This window comes from Ciconia boyciana, chromosome 2, assembly GCF_034638445.1.
Source record: "Ciconia boyciana chromosome 2, ASM3463844v1, whole genome shotgun sequence".
In the NCBI taxonomy this organism is placed as follows: Eukaryota; Metazoa; Chordata; class Aves; order Ciconiiformes; family Ciconiidae; genus Ciconia; species Ciconia boyciana.
The window spans coordinates 18251676-18269332 of record NC_132935.1 but is presented as its reverse complement, the minus strand read 5'-3'; the positions used below and the strand labels follow the sequence as shown (position 1 = coordinate 18269332).

The 17657-nt window shown below is 33.7% G+C and overlaps 1 protein-coding gene across 3 annotated transcripts in view; it reads right to left on the bottom strand.

Annotated features, from left to right (window-relative positions):
- Positions 1–17657, bottom strand: part of CSMD3 (CUB and Sushi multiple domains 3) — a 782968-nt gene that overhangs the window by 183320 nt on the left and 581991 nt on the right. For all 3 annotated transcript variants that reach the window (XM_072852006.1, XM_072852007.1, XM_072852008.1), the window contains one exon: positions 7190–7306. In XM_072852006.1, coding sequence (XP_072708107.1) covers positions 7190–7306 — 117 coding nt within the window. The remainder of the gene's footprint in view (positions 1–7189; positions 7307–17657) is intronic.

Sequence of the window (17657 nt, the reverse complement as noted above, 5' to 3'; positions counted from 1 at the left end):
AAAAAAAACCCAACAAAAAATATTTCCAGTGTATAACTAATCCTGCTTTTCATTTTCTTTTTCCAGATGGCAACATAAATCAATGATGTATTCATTGTGTAGACAGGCTTTAGGCCATGGCTTCCTGTTCCTGTAGAATATCTAATATAATGCAGTCCATCACCTGAAATTCTTCTTGAGTATGTGATCTAACAACATTTAAACAAGCAGGAATGTTATTGTCTAATATCTGCTTAATAATAAGCATATATTAAGACACAGATTTTGTTTGCCTCCAGTGTTAGATTTAAAAGATTTGAGGATGAAGAATCACTAAGTAAAGCTTGAATTTGAATAATCCAAGCTCAAGCCCCTAAATGGCTGCTAACTGAAATGTATCTGAAATTGCCAGCCTTACCATATACTCACAAGATAAAATCATGAAGCTTTGTGTGTGCAACATTGCTACTGGGTGGATGTAGATTACATTAGCAGCAATGTTCTCTAATTCATTTAACCTGCGGTAGCTGCCAGAACAAATATCACAAAATGAGGCTGTGCTGTTTCTTTTACATTACAAAGAATTTATCTCATTCAAAAAATTGCAGATAAATGTTTTAGATGGGATGAATCATGCCATGGGAATATGTACCTCTCTCTGCTAATTACAGCAAACATCTGAATGGTTTAGACTAGATATGTAACTTCCATAGTCAGGTACCTAACTAAACCAAGAGGAAACATATGCCACCAAAGGGTTAAATTACATGTATACACACCTATTTGCTTTGCATGCAAGCCTAAAACATATATGCACATAAATCAGCAACGTTTAAGGGCAGCTCTTCAAGACAAGATACATTCACATATTTAGAGCATCCCCACTTGGATTATACCGATTAAAACACAAATCACGTCACTGCATCTGACTCCAGGGGTCCAGATCTTACACGTATGGATGAAGATTTTTTTTTCCATTAAGCTTTTTATGTCCATTTATTGTGCAGAAGATGGACTTCTAAGTTTTCTTATGTTTCTGGCTCACCACCTGTACATTCTTTTCTTGTTAAAATGCACACAATACAATAAACCAGATTCTACCCATTTTTATTGTATTTATTATATAAGGAAGAAATGAACCATGCCTTAAAAATGCATTGTACATTTCAAATAGTTTATTTTTTTATATTTAATAAAAATAATAGTGGAAGATAAATTCATATTCAGTCATTCAATGCACATTGAATGCACATTGGGAATATTCAATTTCCATTGTGGTGGGAGGGTGGGAGGTGTGCTAGAAACTAATAAGTTTCTAGCACAATGTACACAACTTAAATATTTTTCTGGCTCTAGGCAACCTGACTCCATTCTTATCCCCCTTCAGTGTTCTTCATTAACTCTCAAAATTAACTTGACAAAAGAGTCAAATGAAAAGACAGGTACCCGCCACAGTTAAGTCCACTCAGAAAATTTTCAAATCAAAATAATATTTTAGCAATGAGCTAAATTAACATAAAGCAGCATTTACACCAATGTTGCAAATGTTTCCTTTCCATACTGATAATACATCATAAAAAAAAATAAAAGAAAGAATACTTTGCCAATTGTATGTCTGATTGCATATTACCTTAATTAGGCTTATTGTCTCTGGGATGAAAACCACTTCTGTGTCTGCCTGATACCCTTTGCACAATGATGTCTCAGTTCTGGCCAGAGTTTATAAATTCTATCACAGATAACACTGTTGTTTATGTACTTTTGAATGAAGCTTAGTTAGCTGATTGGAGAAAATTGGAGAAAAGGACTTCCGTACACTTTCTAATGCTGAGCTCTCGAAGCTCAGTTATAAGAATTTACTAAACATCATTCTAATTTTTTCCGATGCTAGTACAAGATCCTTTGAAAATCTTGCATTAACACAAAGGTGTTAAAAAGAGAAATGACAACAGGGCAACAGAGTTGAAAGAATGCCAAGAAAAAAGGAAAAGGGGAGTGAACTTTCTATCATCTACTGGTTTTACTCATACAGCAAATACTTCTTCCTATTGTTAATAATAAATATTTGTATGTACATTCTCAGTATTGCATGATGTTTACTCTATACTTCAGAAAATTGAGAAAATAAATCAGAAAACTGAAGTACCATACTCCTAATCTAACTAGTTGTCATGCTCAACTAAATTGAATTTCATTAGATTTCTGGATTAAGTGATTCATGTTTTTAAAATATTTTTGTTTTTTATATTAAGTGTCCTGTGATACAGTCAGCTTTTCTGTCTTTATGCCAAAGCCTTGTAAACACATACGCAAAAAGTAGAAGATTTTGTCTTAAAAACTATAGTTTTATGATTACCTGGAAAAGAATAAGTATTTTTCAAAATGTACAAATAAATAATGGTCACTTTTCTTGGAAGTCATGTGGTTTGGAAGTCATTATCTTTTGGGGAAGGAAGGTGGCTGACTTACTTTTTATAAAATACATGGCACAAGCTGGATCATTGCCCCTTTCTCCTGAAATTAGTGTCTTGAGCCTTTATACAGTTGGGCATCCAAGCATTTGGAGCAGTCTTTGTGGTTTCACTCCATTTTGCTGACAAGTAATCATTGTGTGGACAATGCAGCCCCACTGACTTTGAAGTGGTTACTTGTATGAAAAGAGGCTAGGAAACAGAATAACATTCCTGCCTATGGTGGCATTTTGATATTTCAGATCATCCTCTATCTTCTCTGCCTCCCATTCAGCAAAGTATTGCTTAATTCAATAATTGCTTAGTTCATGCTTAAAAATATTAAAGCTAGATATTCAGCCAGACATTTCCAGCCATTTTCATTTAAGATGGAGAGTTAAATCCTCCACATTTTAAAAACATCAGTCCATACATGTCTGCCACATTTCTTAAATGAAAGTAAGATGTACACAGCAGTGTACATTAAAAGCAAATGTTTTACTTTAATGCAGCTAAGTATTATCATAAATACCATTTGGTTGTTATTCCCTCTTGATATGAGGTTGTCATTTGGGACATTCTGCTACTTATGATCTGTCCTTGCCTGTCTTTTTTTCCTTCTAAATGTAAAGTGAGTTTGAAATAAAATCAAACAGTACTGAAATAACTCATGTGACACGGCTTTTAAGCTAACAATTCTAGATGCAGTGAGCTCTCTAACAGAAAACACATGTTGACAACATTGTTTGCTCAATGTGTGTCTTCACTGGCCAAATAAAAGTCGTACATGTACCTTCCAGTATTTGCAAAAAATTACTCTTTAAAGGATCTAAATAATAATCATAATCATAATCCCAAACCCCTGCTGTTTGGCTCTTTGTTTCTTCTCCCTGTTGCTTATTCATAATAATTCAGGGCTATCTCATAACATAGAAATTCAAGAAAAGACACAAGGAAAAGCTGAAAATGGTATAATTGTACGATAGAAAGTTGTATGTGAATACAAGTCAGTTATTCAGAAATTGAAGAGAATAGTGGATTTTAACTTTCCTGTTTATAGTAAGCAAACTGAGTCTCCTTTCATTGCCAAAATTATAAGAAATCTTGTCCCAAAATGTCATGCTTATCAATAAAGTGCTTGTCATCTTTTTAATATTATATCTTGCTGTAAATGTAAAGCAAATGTAGTCTCCATAGAAACTAGACATTTTCCCAACTATATACATGTTTTTTAGCTTCTTTGTAAGAAAAAAGAGCTCTGATTTAAATTTCATATTTTTTGATGGCAACTGAGAATTGATAATTTTCTGATAGCAGAGTTCATGAACCACACTTACATACCTTACTGTGTATAGATACATAGTATGCAAAAATCTATAGATTTTAGAGCAAAAATCTATCTTTTTGCTCTAACAGAAAGAAAAGCCATTTGCCGAGGCAAGTTTATATAAAATTTATTTTACTGTTAAAAATATTAATTTAAATAGAAGTATAGATGACACTGTTTCACAGAGCAGAGCATACAAATTCATTCATGTGCATCAGGAAAACAAAATACAATCTTAAACATCATCATTTTAATTGTAACCAGTGCTGGATTTCAATGTTGAACAATTAACGATCATTACACCATTTTAAAATATCAGTGGGAGAGTGTCAAAGACGATGAGTCTTCCATGTTTACAAAAGATTTTGCCTGTGGCATACTGTGTGCTTTTGTAAATCATTTATCTTCTAGCTTAAACCTGTCATGGTATGAAATATTGCAGCTGTGATTCTGCATGACAGAATAATGAAACATTGAAAAAAAGTCCACACTGCAATGATTTTTCCACAGAATTCTGGGCTTGAGAACCTGAAAAGCTACATATGAAATAGCTTTTCTTTTCACTCCATCAAAAACTAATCCAGGCCAATGAGTTCCCTTCTACACACTGAATATGCTATTCCATTGTTTGTGCTTTTTTCTATATTGACCTGGTTTTAGCTTTTTTTTTTTTCAACTGTGCTCTATTACAAGGTCTCATATACTGTATTGGATGCCAAAATAGTTCCTGAAGAGGCTCCATTCAGCAAATATTTGAATGCTATATTTCACATTGAAAGTTAGAGCCACAGGGAAGATTATGGAAGAAGAGTTTTTCCTGTTTTCTTTAGGAAAATTACTTTAAATTGTCTTATGTCAGCAGCTTTGCTGGAGTACCCCTTCATTCTCCAAAAAGCTTGTTTTGATTCTTTGTTGTTGGGAATAATCTCTGACAAATCTACATGTCATGATGTACATTAGCAAGTGAATTCAAGATGAAATCTGGTATCTTTCAGCATTTCAGCCACAAAGGCCAGCATTTTTTGGGGACCATCTTGTCAGTGAGTGATCCTACACAATCCATATCAAGCACTGCAAGTGAAGAGTCTTTTCTTAATGCAATGTCTGCTCTCAGGACCCAAAATAATAAAGTTACAGGTAATAATTTCCTAAAACTGATCTTAAAGAGCTCAGAATTAAAAATTTATGGCTATCCTTCTCTGCAGCTGTACTTGAATGTATTGTGATGAGATAGAGATGAAAGCTATTAGATAAAACACATTAATTACACAAATCTTTAAAATTTCAGACTGAGACAAATAATTATCTTGAGTGTAGAAAACTTAGGTTAAATTGATTGTCAAAATTAGTTTGACTTTCTTAATGGTTGTTACTGGAATAATTTTAGTAACGACAGATTAGAAAAAAGCATGGGTCAGAAAAAAATCCATATTAATAACTTACAAAAAAAATACACCACTGTATAATTCAAACAGAGATTCATATTTTAAAATTTGAGCTTTTGGGTGCAAGGAATTCTGCTCCCTGTTACAGTAGGCGTATCATTGGAAAAAAGAAGTTACAATGGAAATACTTATTTTGGCCTATTTGATGTGTTATGTCATCCTCATTTTTTAATGGCTACTGCCAGGTATGTTTTTTATCTTTCTATTTCAACACACAAGCATTCATGTTTTCTGTATTCACAAAAGTGGATTAAATACTTTCATGATATATTCTACATGTACCTGGCCTAATTGTCAAAATATGCTGTTTAAACACAAGAAAAAGAGCAAAGTTTTATCCCAAGGTAGGAGAGCCAAAAAGCCTGAGAGAAATGACAGATACTCTATCATAATCATATCCCAACTACATCACTGAATCCTTGTATGGCAGTGTTAATCATATCTAAACCATAATTTTCCTTTTTCATATCAGCATTTTTCTTTTTTTTATGTAAGCACTGCGAAAGGGTCAAACAGTTCCTTAATACTGTCCTTAACATGCTTAGTGTGTAAATAAAAAGAGTATTTGTCAAATTATTCCAAGTAACTATGCAGAACAGTGGGATTTTTCCCAATTTCCATGTCTTGTTTTGGGAATTCTGTCTTCATTTCCACAAATCACAAATTTACATTTCCATCCAGAATGTCAAAGCTATGAAGTACAGAGCATTAAGATTTTTAATCCTTTACTGTAGTAATTTTAACTGTTTACATGTTGACATCTGTGTCATAAACTAAGAAGTATCAGATTTGATGGAAATGGGAGGACATAATCTTTTCAGTTTATCTAAAACAAATTAGCTAGGTCAAAAGCATATGCTTGTGACAGCTAGAAATAAATCAAGTATTGTGCAAATGTGTTTAATTTTTTCTGAATGTTCTAGAGGAATAAGTAGACATTCCCATGCTTATGAGACAATACTTTAAAAAACATGTTTCTTTTGTAGTAGCCTATGCACCTCTATGCTATACATAAGAACAAATTTATTGGATATTAACTGAGTTCAGTAATCATGAGTATGGCAGATGGATATACAGCAGTTCAAGCATTGTCTTTAATTTGCATAAAACGTTTGCAGAATCAGCGTGAAGGAATATTAATAAATACTCATCCCCAATCCCAGGCACCTGTTATTTGACAAACTTAAATGTGAGCAGTGGGTCAGAATAAAGTCCTACTTACCCAAGCATAAATCTGAAGCACGGATATTTAAAGAATAAATGATGTTCAGTATGTGGCATACTGCTTACCAAGGAGTCAAAGTGAACAACAAACTATCAGCTGTCATCATAGGCATTGTTTAATAATAAAGTGAGATAAAATAATTCATAAATTCAGAGAGATAAAACAGTGATGTAAAAGCCCTGTCTTCGTGTGGAACAGAAGACATCTTTAAAAGATTCATCTAGTCATCAGAAAAAACGTTAGGATGGGAGTGAAGTTTAGAAGGAGGATCTGGGAATCTACAAAAAACGCAAATGCATGCTGCTCTAATTTCATTCTTCAGGAAAGACTATGTCATTGCCTCATGGTGCAGAGAAGCCAGGGATTATGACAGCAATATTACCATGCATTTAAGACAAATGTTGCTTCCCCTGCTTACGTGGACTTACTGGAGCTACGCTACACTTTCTAGAGCCTTCTACATGATCTTGGGTGAAAAGAAACCTTAACTGGTAGCATCACAGCAATATTCTAAGTTGCATGTTGGTTGTCACAGTGAGACAAAAATAAATGAACAACAGTAATTTCAAAAGATAATGGTAAATATAAGCATTTTGAGAAAATAGTGCAGTATAAAAATGATTAAAAGTATAAACAAAAATACGAGTTTAAAACAGCTTTTTCACATTAATATGTTCAATATAAAAGCAATCATACAAATCATCCAGAATTGTTGAAAGTATCCAAGCAACAAAAAGATATGAATGAGACAAGATCTACTTACCAAATTCCTTAGGAACAGTGATAGAGTAAACACAGTTGTGACCAACACTATAATTCTTGGGGTAGTTTGGTGATAATACAGTGCCTTCAGAGCCTGTTGACCGGCTTCCACAGGGTGCTAGAAAGTGAAGATAATCAGTTTTGAATAATATAATATCAGAAAAAGATCAGTTTAAAGTGATTTGTTGTATCTTGGTATATGCTATTACAGTAAATTTTATTACACTTCTACCCTGTATAATATTTGTATATCCTGTGAAGTACTGAGCATTCACAACTTTCTCATGTATCAAAAGAGAATTGATGGCACCATGCAGTTTTCCAGATCAATTATTGTTTTTCTTTACCATTTATTAACCATCTTAACAAAATAATGATGTGCTTTATGCACAGTATGCTATTACTCACAGCACACAAAACTATTAATTTGTATGATGCTTTATACTCTGATAAAAGTATACTATATGCAGCCCTTCTGCACACTAGTAAATTCTTACTCATGCCAATAGACTCATAATTCAAAACAATGTATAGAACTACTGAAATAAGAAAGTCAGGATTCCTTGACTGAACATGATGTACCACTTAATTATAGCTCATTGACATTATATATATAAAGTTATGAGCAAACACTTCTTTATCACACAAGCATCATGTTTATTCTACCATTAATAGTTATAATACTTGATAAAGTGGCAGACAAATAACAATGCTATTTACTACTATGTATTTTTCTAAAGTTAACAATATAAGTTAGCATTTGGCATTATTCAAAACTGTCGAACAAGAAACAGTGCTTTTTCTTCTTTTTCTTCATCAGATGTTCGGGTGCATTTATATGAAACAGTCATAAGTGTTAGTGTTTTCTTATGTCTATTACCTGCTTCTCATACACACTTTGTAATTTACTAGTTTAATCTATAGTCAGGATTATGGCATCTGTTTAGAATATTTATTCTAACCACTTTGGACTATAAAACATTTTTTAATGAGTTTAATGTTAACATATCTATTTAACCAATTTGTTTCCTCTGTTAAGATGTGACTTTCTAAAATAAGTACTACTCAGTATTTCATTTGCTAAACACAAAGAAATCTGGGTTTTGTGGTATGCTCTCAAAACATTAATATCTTCTGAATTATATCAAATAAGAAAAAGATGGTTTTCTTACTATTATTTCAGAAGATTTTATCTCATTACTTGTCATACTAAATAGAAGCTATTTGTTAGTGTAGCTACAAATCATGTGTTTTAAGACTACTTTTAGCTAATTCACACAAAATGTATGGTAGAGTATACCATGAAAAGAACACATCTTTTAATGCTAGCAACTTAAGGCCCCGTTGCTTTGAGCCTGGATTTCTGTAATTTGCATTAACACTGGTTCCTTTCAGTATGGTGTAGCTGCAAAGTTTGACAGACTGTGTACCTGAAATGGGAGCAGATGGTACCTATTGCTCCAGTCTGCATATTCAATTTGTAAATGATTTAATGGGCTAGTGTGAAAGTCATGGTATTTGAAATAGGTCTACAGAAGGATCTTGACTTTTGCTTGTGCATGTGTGTGTGCATGTGGTAGATGCGGCACATATATTACAGATTAGCAAATCAATCAGGACCCAGGACAGATGTAGTCTTGGTGATGCTCAGTACAGCTTTAATGACAGGCACTCACTCTGAGGTACGGAATAAGCACTAAGACTACCACGTGTACACAGAGTATTGTTCTCTAAGGCTACAAGAATAATCTCAGTGTCTTCCCTCAATCCACTATCATGTGAAATATCAAAAATTCATACTTCCTTGTGAAAACTTATTTAGATAATAGAATTATTAGTACTTTTTGCCAAGAAGCAATAGAGTCTTGGCTGAGCCTCACATCCAGGGACTTATTTGCCTTGAGTTATTTGAAACTAGTAACTCTTCACTAGCTGAATGTGGTACCTATTTTTTATGAAAACAGATTTGCTTACCAGCTTGTAAGTACTCAAGATTTTCTATTGCAGATTTTGGATGAAACAGAAGAGAATATGGAAGAATATAAGCAACAAAAAGAACTAAAACTAGAGAAATACTATTGTCAAAAAGCTTATTACTCCTCTCTAACCCCATTTCATTCTTTACTGTTTGTGAGTTGAATAAACGAGTTCCTGCAACAAAGATCAATAATACTGTCCCACTCCAGCACTCATATCATTACTATAATTCCCTAATTGGCAGATATACCATAATGTGCAAATTCAGGGTAAAATTTGATTCCACTGAAGTCAATGCCATTGACACCAAAAGGGACAGAATTTCACCCTTAATTTTTAATAAAACTTGAAGTAATAGCACACAAGAGCAATACTTAAAATTAAGTTAATAGCTATATAGTTAGTACTCAGCATATAGTGGACCATTTCTTATAAAGTCCAGATTTTTTATACCCCTATTCTTTTTTATTCCTACAAGTTATTCAGTTAAGCAAGATATTTGTGATTTTACAAAACTACTAGTACTTAAAACAGAACAAACAAACAAAAACCCCCAAAAGGTTATTTTAAATAAACATACATTTTCCATAAAATAATTTAACTTAGCATGCATAATTTTTCAAACAAACAAAAATCAATTTTACTGCAAATTTTACAAGTTTTTATTCACTTCAGTGCAATGTCTTACACTACAAAATATTAATATTTGTGTATCATCTAAAATAAATAGTGACTTATGAGTTACATCTTTACTAAATAGGTAACATTGTTGATGTTGTGTTGATGTTGTAACACTGTATAATATTGATAACATACTGTAATATCAAAGTGATATCACCAGGACATTTTTTAAAAGCTAGGGAAACAGAGAAACTAATTACATTTGTGTCATACACAAGAATTTGAGAAAGCTAGCACACTTTCAAGTGTTCTTGATTCTCTGAGGTAGAATTATTATTTAACTATGTATATGTCTAGCCAAAATATTTCACAATATTTGAAAGGTAGTGTTATCACAGCTGGTATAAAAATAATCACACAAAATAATTTCATTGACAAATGCACATAGACTTCTAAAAGTGATTAAACCCACAATTTTTGCAAATTAAAATAATAAAAAATACAATTTAGCACCTTCAAAAATCTGAGAGTTCTCATTAATACTAAAGTCTGATTAAAACACCTTCAATGTCTCTAAAAGGTGAAGATAATGCCATTTTCTTTTTATAATTGATATTAATTAAAATGTTTATATGACACATTGAAACATCTAAACATTTTTCCCATAAATTGAATCCCATGAAAGCAATATACATCTGCACTGGTCACATATCTGGTCACATACCTGGGCACATAAGAGGAAAAGAGACACAGTACAAGGCTGGAAGCAGGATTTCCAGCAGGGCTCCTTTACGTGCAAAGTGTCTCAACAGAGTTCCCTGCAGCCTATGCTATAAAGTGCTCAGTACGGACTGGACTCAGAAATGAACTATTTGTCACTCTGACATATGTAAAGTTTAATTTACAGCAAGAACAAAAGATTGCATTAAGTATTTCATAGTAATTTCTTTCACTTGGTGTTCTCATTCTGCACTTTTTCACTCTGCTTGTTGTGAATTTACCTTTTCCCTTCCGGTCTCTCCCATTGTTTTCCAACTGCTGCTATAATGACTCTTTATCCTCACAAGAATTCACATTCCTGGGTCTCAAATAGAAATAGTATAAAGAAAAGTTGAATCAAGATGTAAGCACACAGTTGACCTTTGCAATCTGAGAAAATATTTAACTTCATAAATCATTAGGTGGTAAATAATTTAGTTCTTATAGCAGCAAGACTGCCCTCCAAGACCTTTCTGAATGTATCAGGAAGGAGGAATAGGTTTATTCGATATTTTAGTAAACCCATAGAGTTCACTGACTATATTTCCTTCTAAGGTAAGCCTTTTGGGAAATGCTTACTTTAAAATGCCAGAAGTTTCAGGAAGAGGAGATTCTACCCTGACCATCACTAAATATTATTATTGTTAAATCAAAGATGGATCCAGGGATATGCAACCATAGCTACAGTGAATTAAAAACATTAATTTGATACTAAAATAAAACATATTTTTGCCTCTGGAAAATATCTACTATCGAGTTGTTTGGTTGGATATAATAATTCCACTACCACAGTGCTACCCATTGACTTTCATTTATGCTTATTTCAGCTATGTAGGTCTCATTGCGTTTGCACCAGTTTTACAGTGCAGTGATTTATTTCATTTCCTAATAACTATAAAGTTAAAAACTGAAAGGTTGTGAAAATCTACATGTCTAATTATTATGCTGTGCATTGAAAGGTCTACTTACAGTAAAAATTCTAACAGACCCATCACACCTCCAAATGTGAACTGTGTTATTCAGCACAAAAAAAGCAACAAATGCTGAGCACCATTTCCCTAAGAATGAAAAAAATCCTGCAGAATAAAACAAACCAACAAACCAACCAACCAAAAAAAAGCTCAAAAGGCAAATGATACTGTCTAATGTAATTCTCCAATAGTATTCCAGTATTTTTTAATAATGTTTCCTTAGACTCTAAAATACTGTATCACTTTCTGTATTTATTTCTGCTTTAGTTTATTGTCTGACATATAAAAATACTACTCAGTATGCTGTCCTTGTCCTGCTTTCCTGGATCAGCAACAGAACACTAATCAGTTCTGGGCCCCTCACTACAAGAATGACATTGAGGTGCTGGAGCGTGTCCAGAGAAGGGCAACGAAGCTGGCGAAGGGTCTAGAGCACAAGTCTTATGAAGAGCAGCTGAGGGAACTGAGGTTGTTTAGCCTGGAGAAGCAGAGGCTGAGGGGAGACCTTATTGCTATCTACAACTACCTGAAAGGAGGTTGTAGAGAGGTGGGGGTCAGTCTCTCCTCCCAAGTAACAAGCCATAGGACAAGAGGAAATGGCCTCAAGTTGTGCCAGGGGAGGTTTAGATTGGATATTAGGAAAAATGTCTTCACCGAAAGGGTTGTCAAGCCTTGGAACAGGCTGCCCAGGGAAGTGGTTGAGTCACCATCCCTGGAGGTATTTAAAAGACGTGTAGATGTGGTGCTTAGGGGCATGGTTTAGTGGTGGACTTGGCAGTGCTAGGTTAACAGTTGGACTTGATCTTAAAGGTCTTTTCCAACCTAAACGATTCTATGATTGTGGTAAGAATGTGATAAGAATCAGTGTGTTGATGCATTGCTCACTATTTCCCTGAAACATTATTAAGCATTAATGTCAAAACGTTCCTTTTCTGTGTGTGCTGAATTTACTGTAATGGTATCTTGTCTTGTAAAACAGTACTCCCTGCAGCCCTTGAAAAAGCCCTATCATAACAACAATGAAGTATTACCCACTCTGTATCTTAAATTGGTGTGGCGGTGTGCTCCCCCACTCCACCCCACCCCACCCCACCTCTGTGTAAGCAATAACCACCAGTGGGGGTTGTGATGGCTGCATCCAGCTTATGCTGGACTTTGGGGATGAATGGCAACACAGTAGCCAAGGCTTGTCTGGAGCAGGGACCTGGATGGCTTGCTGGTATGCAAATATGACTGTAAGTCAATCATCGTACTCCTTAAATAGTGGACAGCCCAGGGCCAGTTGAACTCTCATGCACGGCAGCGGGCTGCACCCCAGGATCTCCCCTTGAGCAGCGACGCCTCTCAAGTTACTCCTCGAGGCTGAGAGATTCCTTGCTGCAACAGATTCTTGGTAAGTGACTAATAGCATGCTAAACTTTGAAATGTTAGCTAAGTGATATAAAGGATTGATTGCGCGTGTATAATCCTTTGGACATAAACCATTGACCAGGTCGGTGACTAGGTCTGGATCCAGCTGCACCTAGACTCCTTTCTGAGAATGAGTTTAGAAAGCAAGGGGGTCCTTTTCTGCACCTCATGACTCAACGGGAGGGTCTTCCTGACAGTTTTGCCTGACCCTGTTGTCCATGCAGTAAATAATCGAGTGTACCTTGCCATCGAATCTTGTTAAACCACTGTTGCATTTACCACAGAACTTTGTTAACTGACTGCTTTATATCAATAGATTATATTGCTGCTTCTCTCTTACGAGTGAAGTGCACCCTCACTCCATCAGTGACAACTGGTAAGCTTTTTATCTGGCAGATTACCCATCTTGATCATTAGTATTCATGCCCCTTAGTCGAAGAACTAAATTCTACATCTTTATGGCAATGCATTAGTAAATAGAGAATACAATATAAAATGCATTGCCATCAGCAGTGACACCTTTTCTCACATTTCAGCATATGCTAATTGTAAAATAAATGTAGATGATCACTGCAGAGAGGCAAAATCACACAGCAGAACCACAGATCCCTGTAATCTATACCTAACTACTGCTATAAAGTTTTCTATAGCTCCAGCAAAACAGTACAGGGTTAAAAACCCCTGCCCTGTACTTATTGCTCATATGTTTTCCATCACGCCTTTGCAGTATAACCAAAAGAACCCACAAGGAAAAACTTCAATAAAAGAACTGTGAAGAATAGACTACGTAAGTGTGAGAATCAATCTCGAATTAATCAATTCAATCTTGAATCAATCTCTTCATCTTCTAAGAAATTAATATTTTTGCTACCAAATTTTTTTTTGCATCTTGAAGCTTTCAATTTCTGTTGCTGCTTTCAGATTACCTACTTTCTAGCTCCTACAGTTAAGATCTAATAGAACTTAATTGTAATCGCAGATTTAAGTGCCATATTGCACCATCCATTTTTAAGCAGCATTGCTCAGTGAAGTCAATGGGGAATACTGCTTAAAAATGAATGCCACAATATGGCTTTATGTCATGCAGATAAATTTGATTACACAGCTACAAATACAATAAAAAATGAAGAATAACAGTGCATAAACTCTGCAAAAGGAGGAAAAATACACCTTGAAGAACTGCTAATGGGATACTGACTTTTTATCTAATGGGCCACTGTTTCAAAGTCCAGACTATGATACCTAATATTTAGTTGGTCTAAATGAGTAAGTTAAGAAAAATATTTTTTTGGTGACATGATGTATGTTTTTAGAATTTAATATATTAAATCATTGATTGCTGTTTTTCCTAGTCTGATATAATAAAATGTCATTCTATTTATCCTTTTTAATCCAAATGCCAAGATTTTCAGTTTTAATGATTTATTGTAGTGCTTAAGTAAAGACTAACATACAGGTAACAAGAAAACAAATATAGTGACTGATATATCACCACCAGGAAATAAAATAATTTAAAAAATCATGCAAAGGAAATATTAACATATAAAAATGGTAAACAGATTTCTTCTGAACTTCTGAGTTACAGATACTTTTATTGTGGCTATCAGTCTGCAAATGTGAATGTGATGAAGCATCTAAAAGTGTTTTGGCAATACAAGGAATATAGAAAATACAATTTGATATAGAAATATGTATTTTAGTTGCTGTTTGGAAATACAGCAATACATTAGAAATAAAAAGACACCAACAAATAGAAAGAGAGAGTGCACCATCATACAGCTGGAAAGCAGTACCAAAGAAAACAATATCATAAAGAATATGGAAGCTTTCCATGCTGTCGTCTCTTCAGTCTTCACAACACAGTTTAATTATGGCAATCAAAACTGATTTTAAAAATGAGAGAGTAGCTCAGGCCAATATATGTTAAAAGTGGTTAGTTAAAACAGAGGCTAGCAGAAGCTGGCAAAATCCCCTCAGGAATTCAGAAACTTATCAAAGCAGGGACTGAATCATTAACAGAAACTGGAAAAATGATGACATTATTAAAAACAAACAAAGAAACAAAAAAGCAAACCAGAGAAATTCTAAGTAGCAACTTAAAAAAAAAAAAAGCAAATGTAGGAACACAAAATCAAAAGCAACTAGCTAGATATTGCAGAAAAACTTAAGGGATCACATATTGATTGTGAATTTAGTACAACATTGCTGTAAGAAAAAGACATGTCTAAGCTAGGCTTTCATGTATTAGACATAGAAGGTAACATTTCTGCTCTATTCAAGAGCGGTTAAGTCTCAGCAAGAACATCACATCAAGTTTTTGGCATTTAAAAGAAAAATAAAGAAAAAAAGAAAAAAAGAAAAAAGAAGGTTCTATTATGATCTAGCAGGAAATTTTGAAATAATTGGTTTTGTTTAGTCTCCAAAAGAGAAGAATGAGACCATGGGCAGACTGGTCACTTTTTGAAGATGCAGTAGACTGAGATGAAGATTAGAGAAATCAATTTTTCTCTTCATCCATAAATGATAGGACAATAAGTAACTTCCAGACCTTTTAGTAAAATCAATTAATTTTAGATATTCTCATAACTCCTTTTGGGAAATTAGTGATTTTTTTGGTGATTCCTGGAAAAACAAGACCTACAAATACCTGTCATAATGGGTTAAGTATATCCAAGCAGACACGAGACAGTACTTCACCTTTTTATTATTGGTTATGTATCTATCCATATTAATTGATTGTAGCATGAGAAAGGGGTACATTCCATTTTCTTGGTGCAGGCAATGCTAAAACCACAAACTGAACTGTTACAGTGTGATAGGCTGTTTTATTTTTTCTAGAAGAGGAAGAACAGTATTTTATGTTGAAAGGTAAAGCATATAAAGAAAAAAAAGTTATGAATAAAGAAGTACAAAATGGGAGAACCCCCAAAAAGCAATTATTCCAAAATTAAAAAACTATCATAAATTTGAATTATAAAAAAATTGGAAGTTTTCTGAAAGATGTATCATCAAAAAAATACGCCTTATAAGGGGAGAACCAAGGAACTCAAAGTCTGTGTCATTTAGCAGAGAAAGTAATCTGATACATTTTAAGGAGAACATTTCAAGAGGGTAGTTCCTCCTTCTTTTCAATAAAAAGAAGCAAAAGAAAATTCAGCAGAAGCTAAAGCTAACTTTCAGCTTGTGGTTTTGTTGTTATTTTATACCTAAAGTATATATAAATATATAAAATGCAATTAATCACACAAATTATTTCTATGTAGATTTATTTAACATTTTATCAGCTTTTACCTCTAAAACCAAAAAAACCATAACCAAATTCAAATAACTTTGTGTCTTCAGTTTCCATTCCTTGAAATCTTTAGAATAAAACTAAATGTCTTTCTGAAGGTATGAGAAGCAGATTTTATGCAGTTGAATATGAGATGTTTTTACATTCAGGGGAAAAAAAAATATAAAGGAGAATTGGTTTAGCCTAACTTTAGAAACAATATTTGCTCTCAATTTAATTATTAATGATTATTACATTTCAATTATATTCCTTTTTTCCTTATGAACTGTGGCACACACATTTTTAAAAAGTTCTATATAGTTTTCTTAGGTACTGAAATCACATGCTGCTTAAAATTAGTTTAGTAAATTTACTCATTTTAGCCAAGTGTATGGAAAGTCTGAAATTAATTTTCTGATGTGAACTGAGATGTGGCAGAAGATTGAAATCCTGCATTTTTTCTTCTCTAGAACGTGATCACAGCTGATGGCTCCTTCATAATTTTGGCTGTTACCCGAACAGCCAAAATATCACCTATTTGCAAAATTATTGCTTCCTTATTTCTTTTTCCTATATTTTTCTGAACAAATGCAATTAGCTGGAAATTAGATATATTTCTCTTTCTGTCCTAGCTGAGTTAATCCATGTCCATTTTAGATGGGCAGCAGAGTGCAGAAGCATAAAAGTAAAATCCTGTGGTCCTATTTAAATTGTCAAATACTAGAGAGAAAAATAAAGAAAAAAATGAAAAGAGAGAGCTCCACTTTTTATAATCCAAAATCTTATTCTATATAATGTTTCCATTTCTAAAGTCAGAGTAGAGTTACATATCAGGAATTATTTATTATCAAAGCCTGTGGCATGTAGATGTCAAAATATCTAGTAGTTAAGCATAGTCAGATATTAAATAAATATATTTAATGTATTAATAATTTATTGATAAAACTAAAAAAATTATTGAAATTAGGCTGAAATTATGTGCCTTGTTAAATCCCTGTTTAGCAGATGGACTAGCAAATTTTGAATCTAAAATAGCTAAATTGTAGACAACTATTAATCTTTCTTTATTCTTAATTTTTCTACTAATAGTGCAACAAATAGCTTTCTGTAAGACAATAATTCAACAGGTAGCAGTGGTATAAATTAATTTTCAGTGTGGTATAGTCTTCCAGATTCTTAAGTGATGTCTAATGCACTGATTTTTTCTTCTTAATTTTCAAAGAAGTGTATGCAGCTCATGAAGGCCTCCCTGCGTGGTCACATTGCCTTTCTGCAATAGGCAAAGACTTTTTTTCATGTTGCTTGCCTCTGGAACAAGGGACAGGATCTGAGGTCTCTCTGGCTTAGTGTTCCCAGGCAAGCTGGAGGATGGTGAGGTGCCTCCACTCCTTCATGTTTCTGACTGCACCGGAGATCTCTGCCTCCAGTTGATAAATGCACTAGAACTCAGTGAGATACAT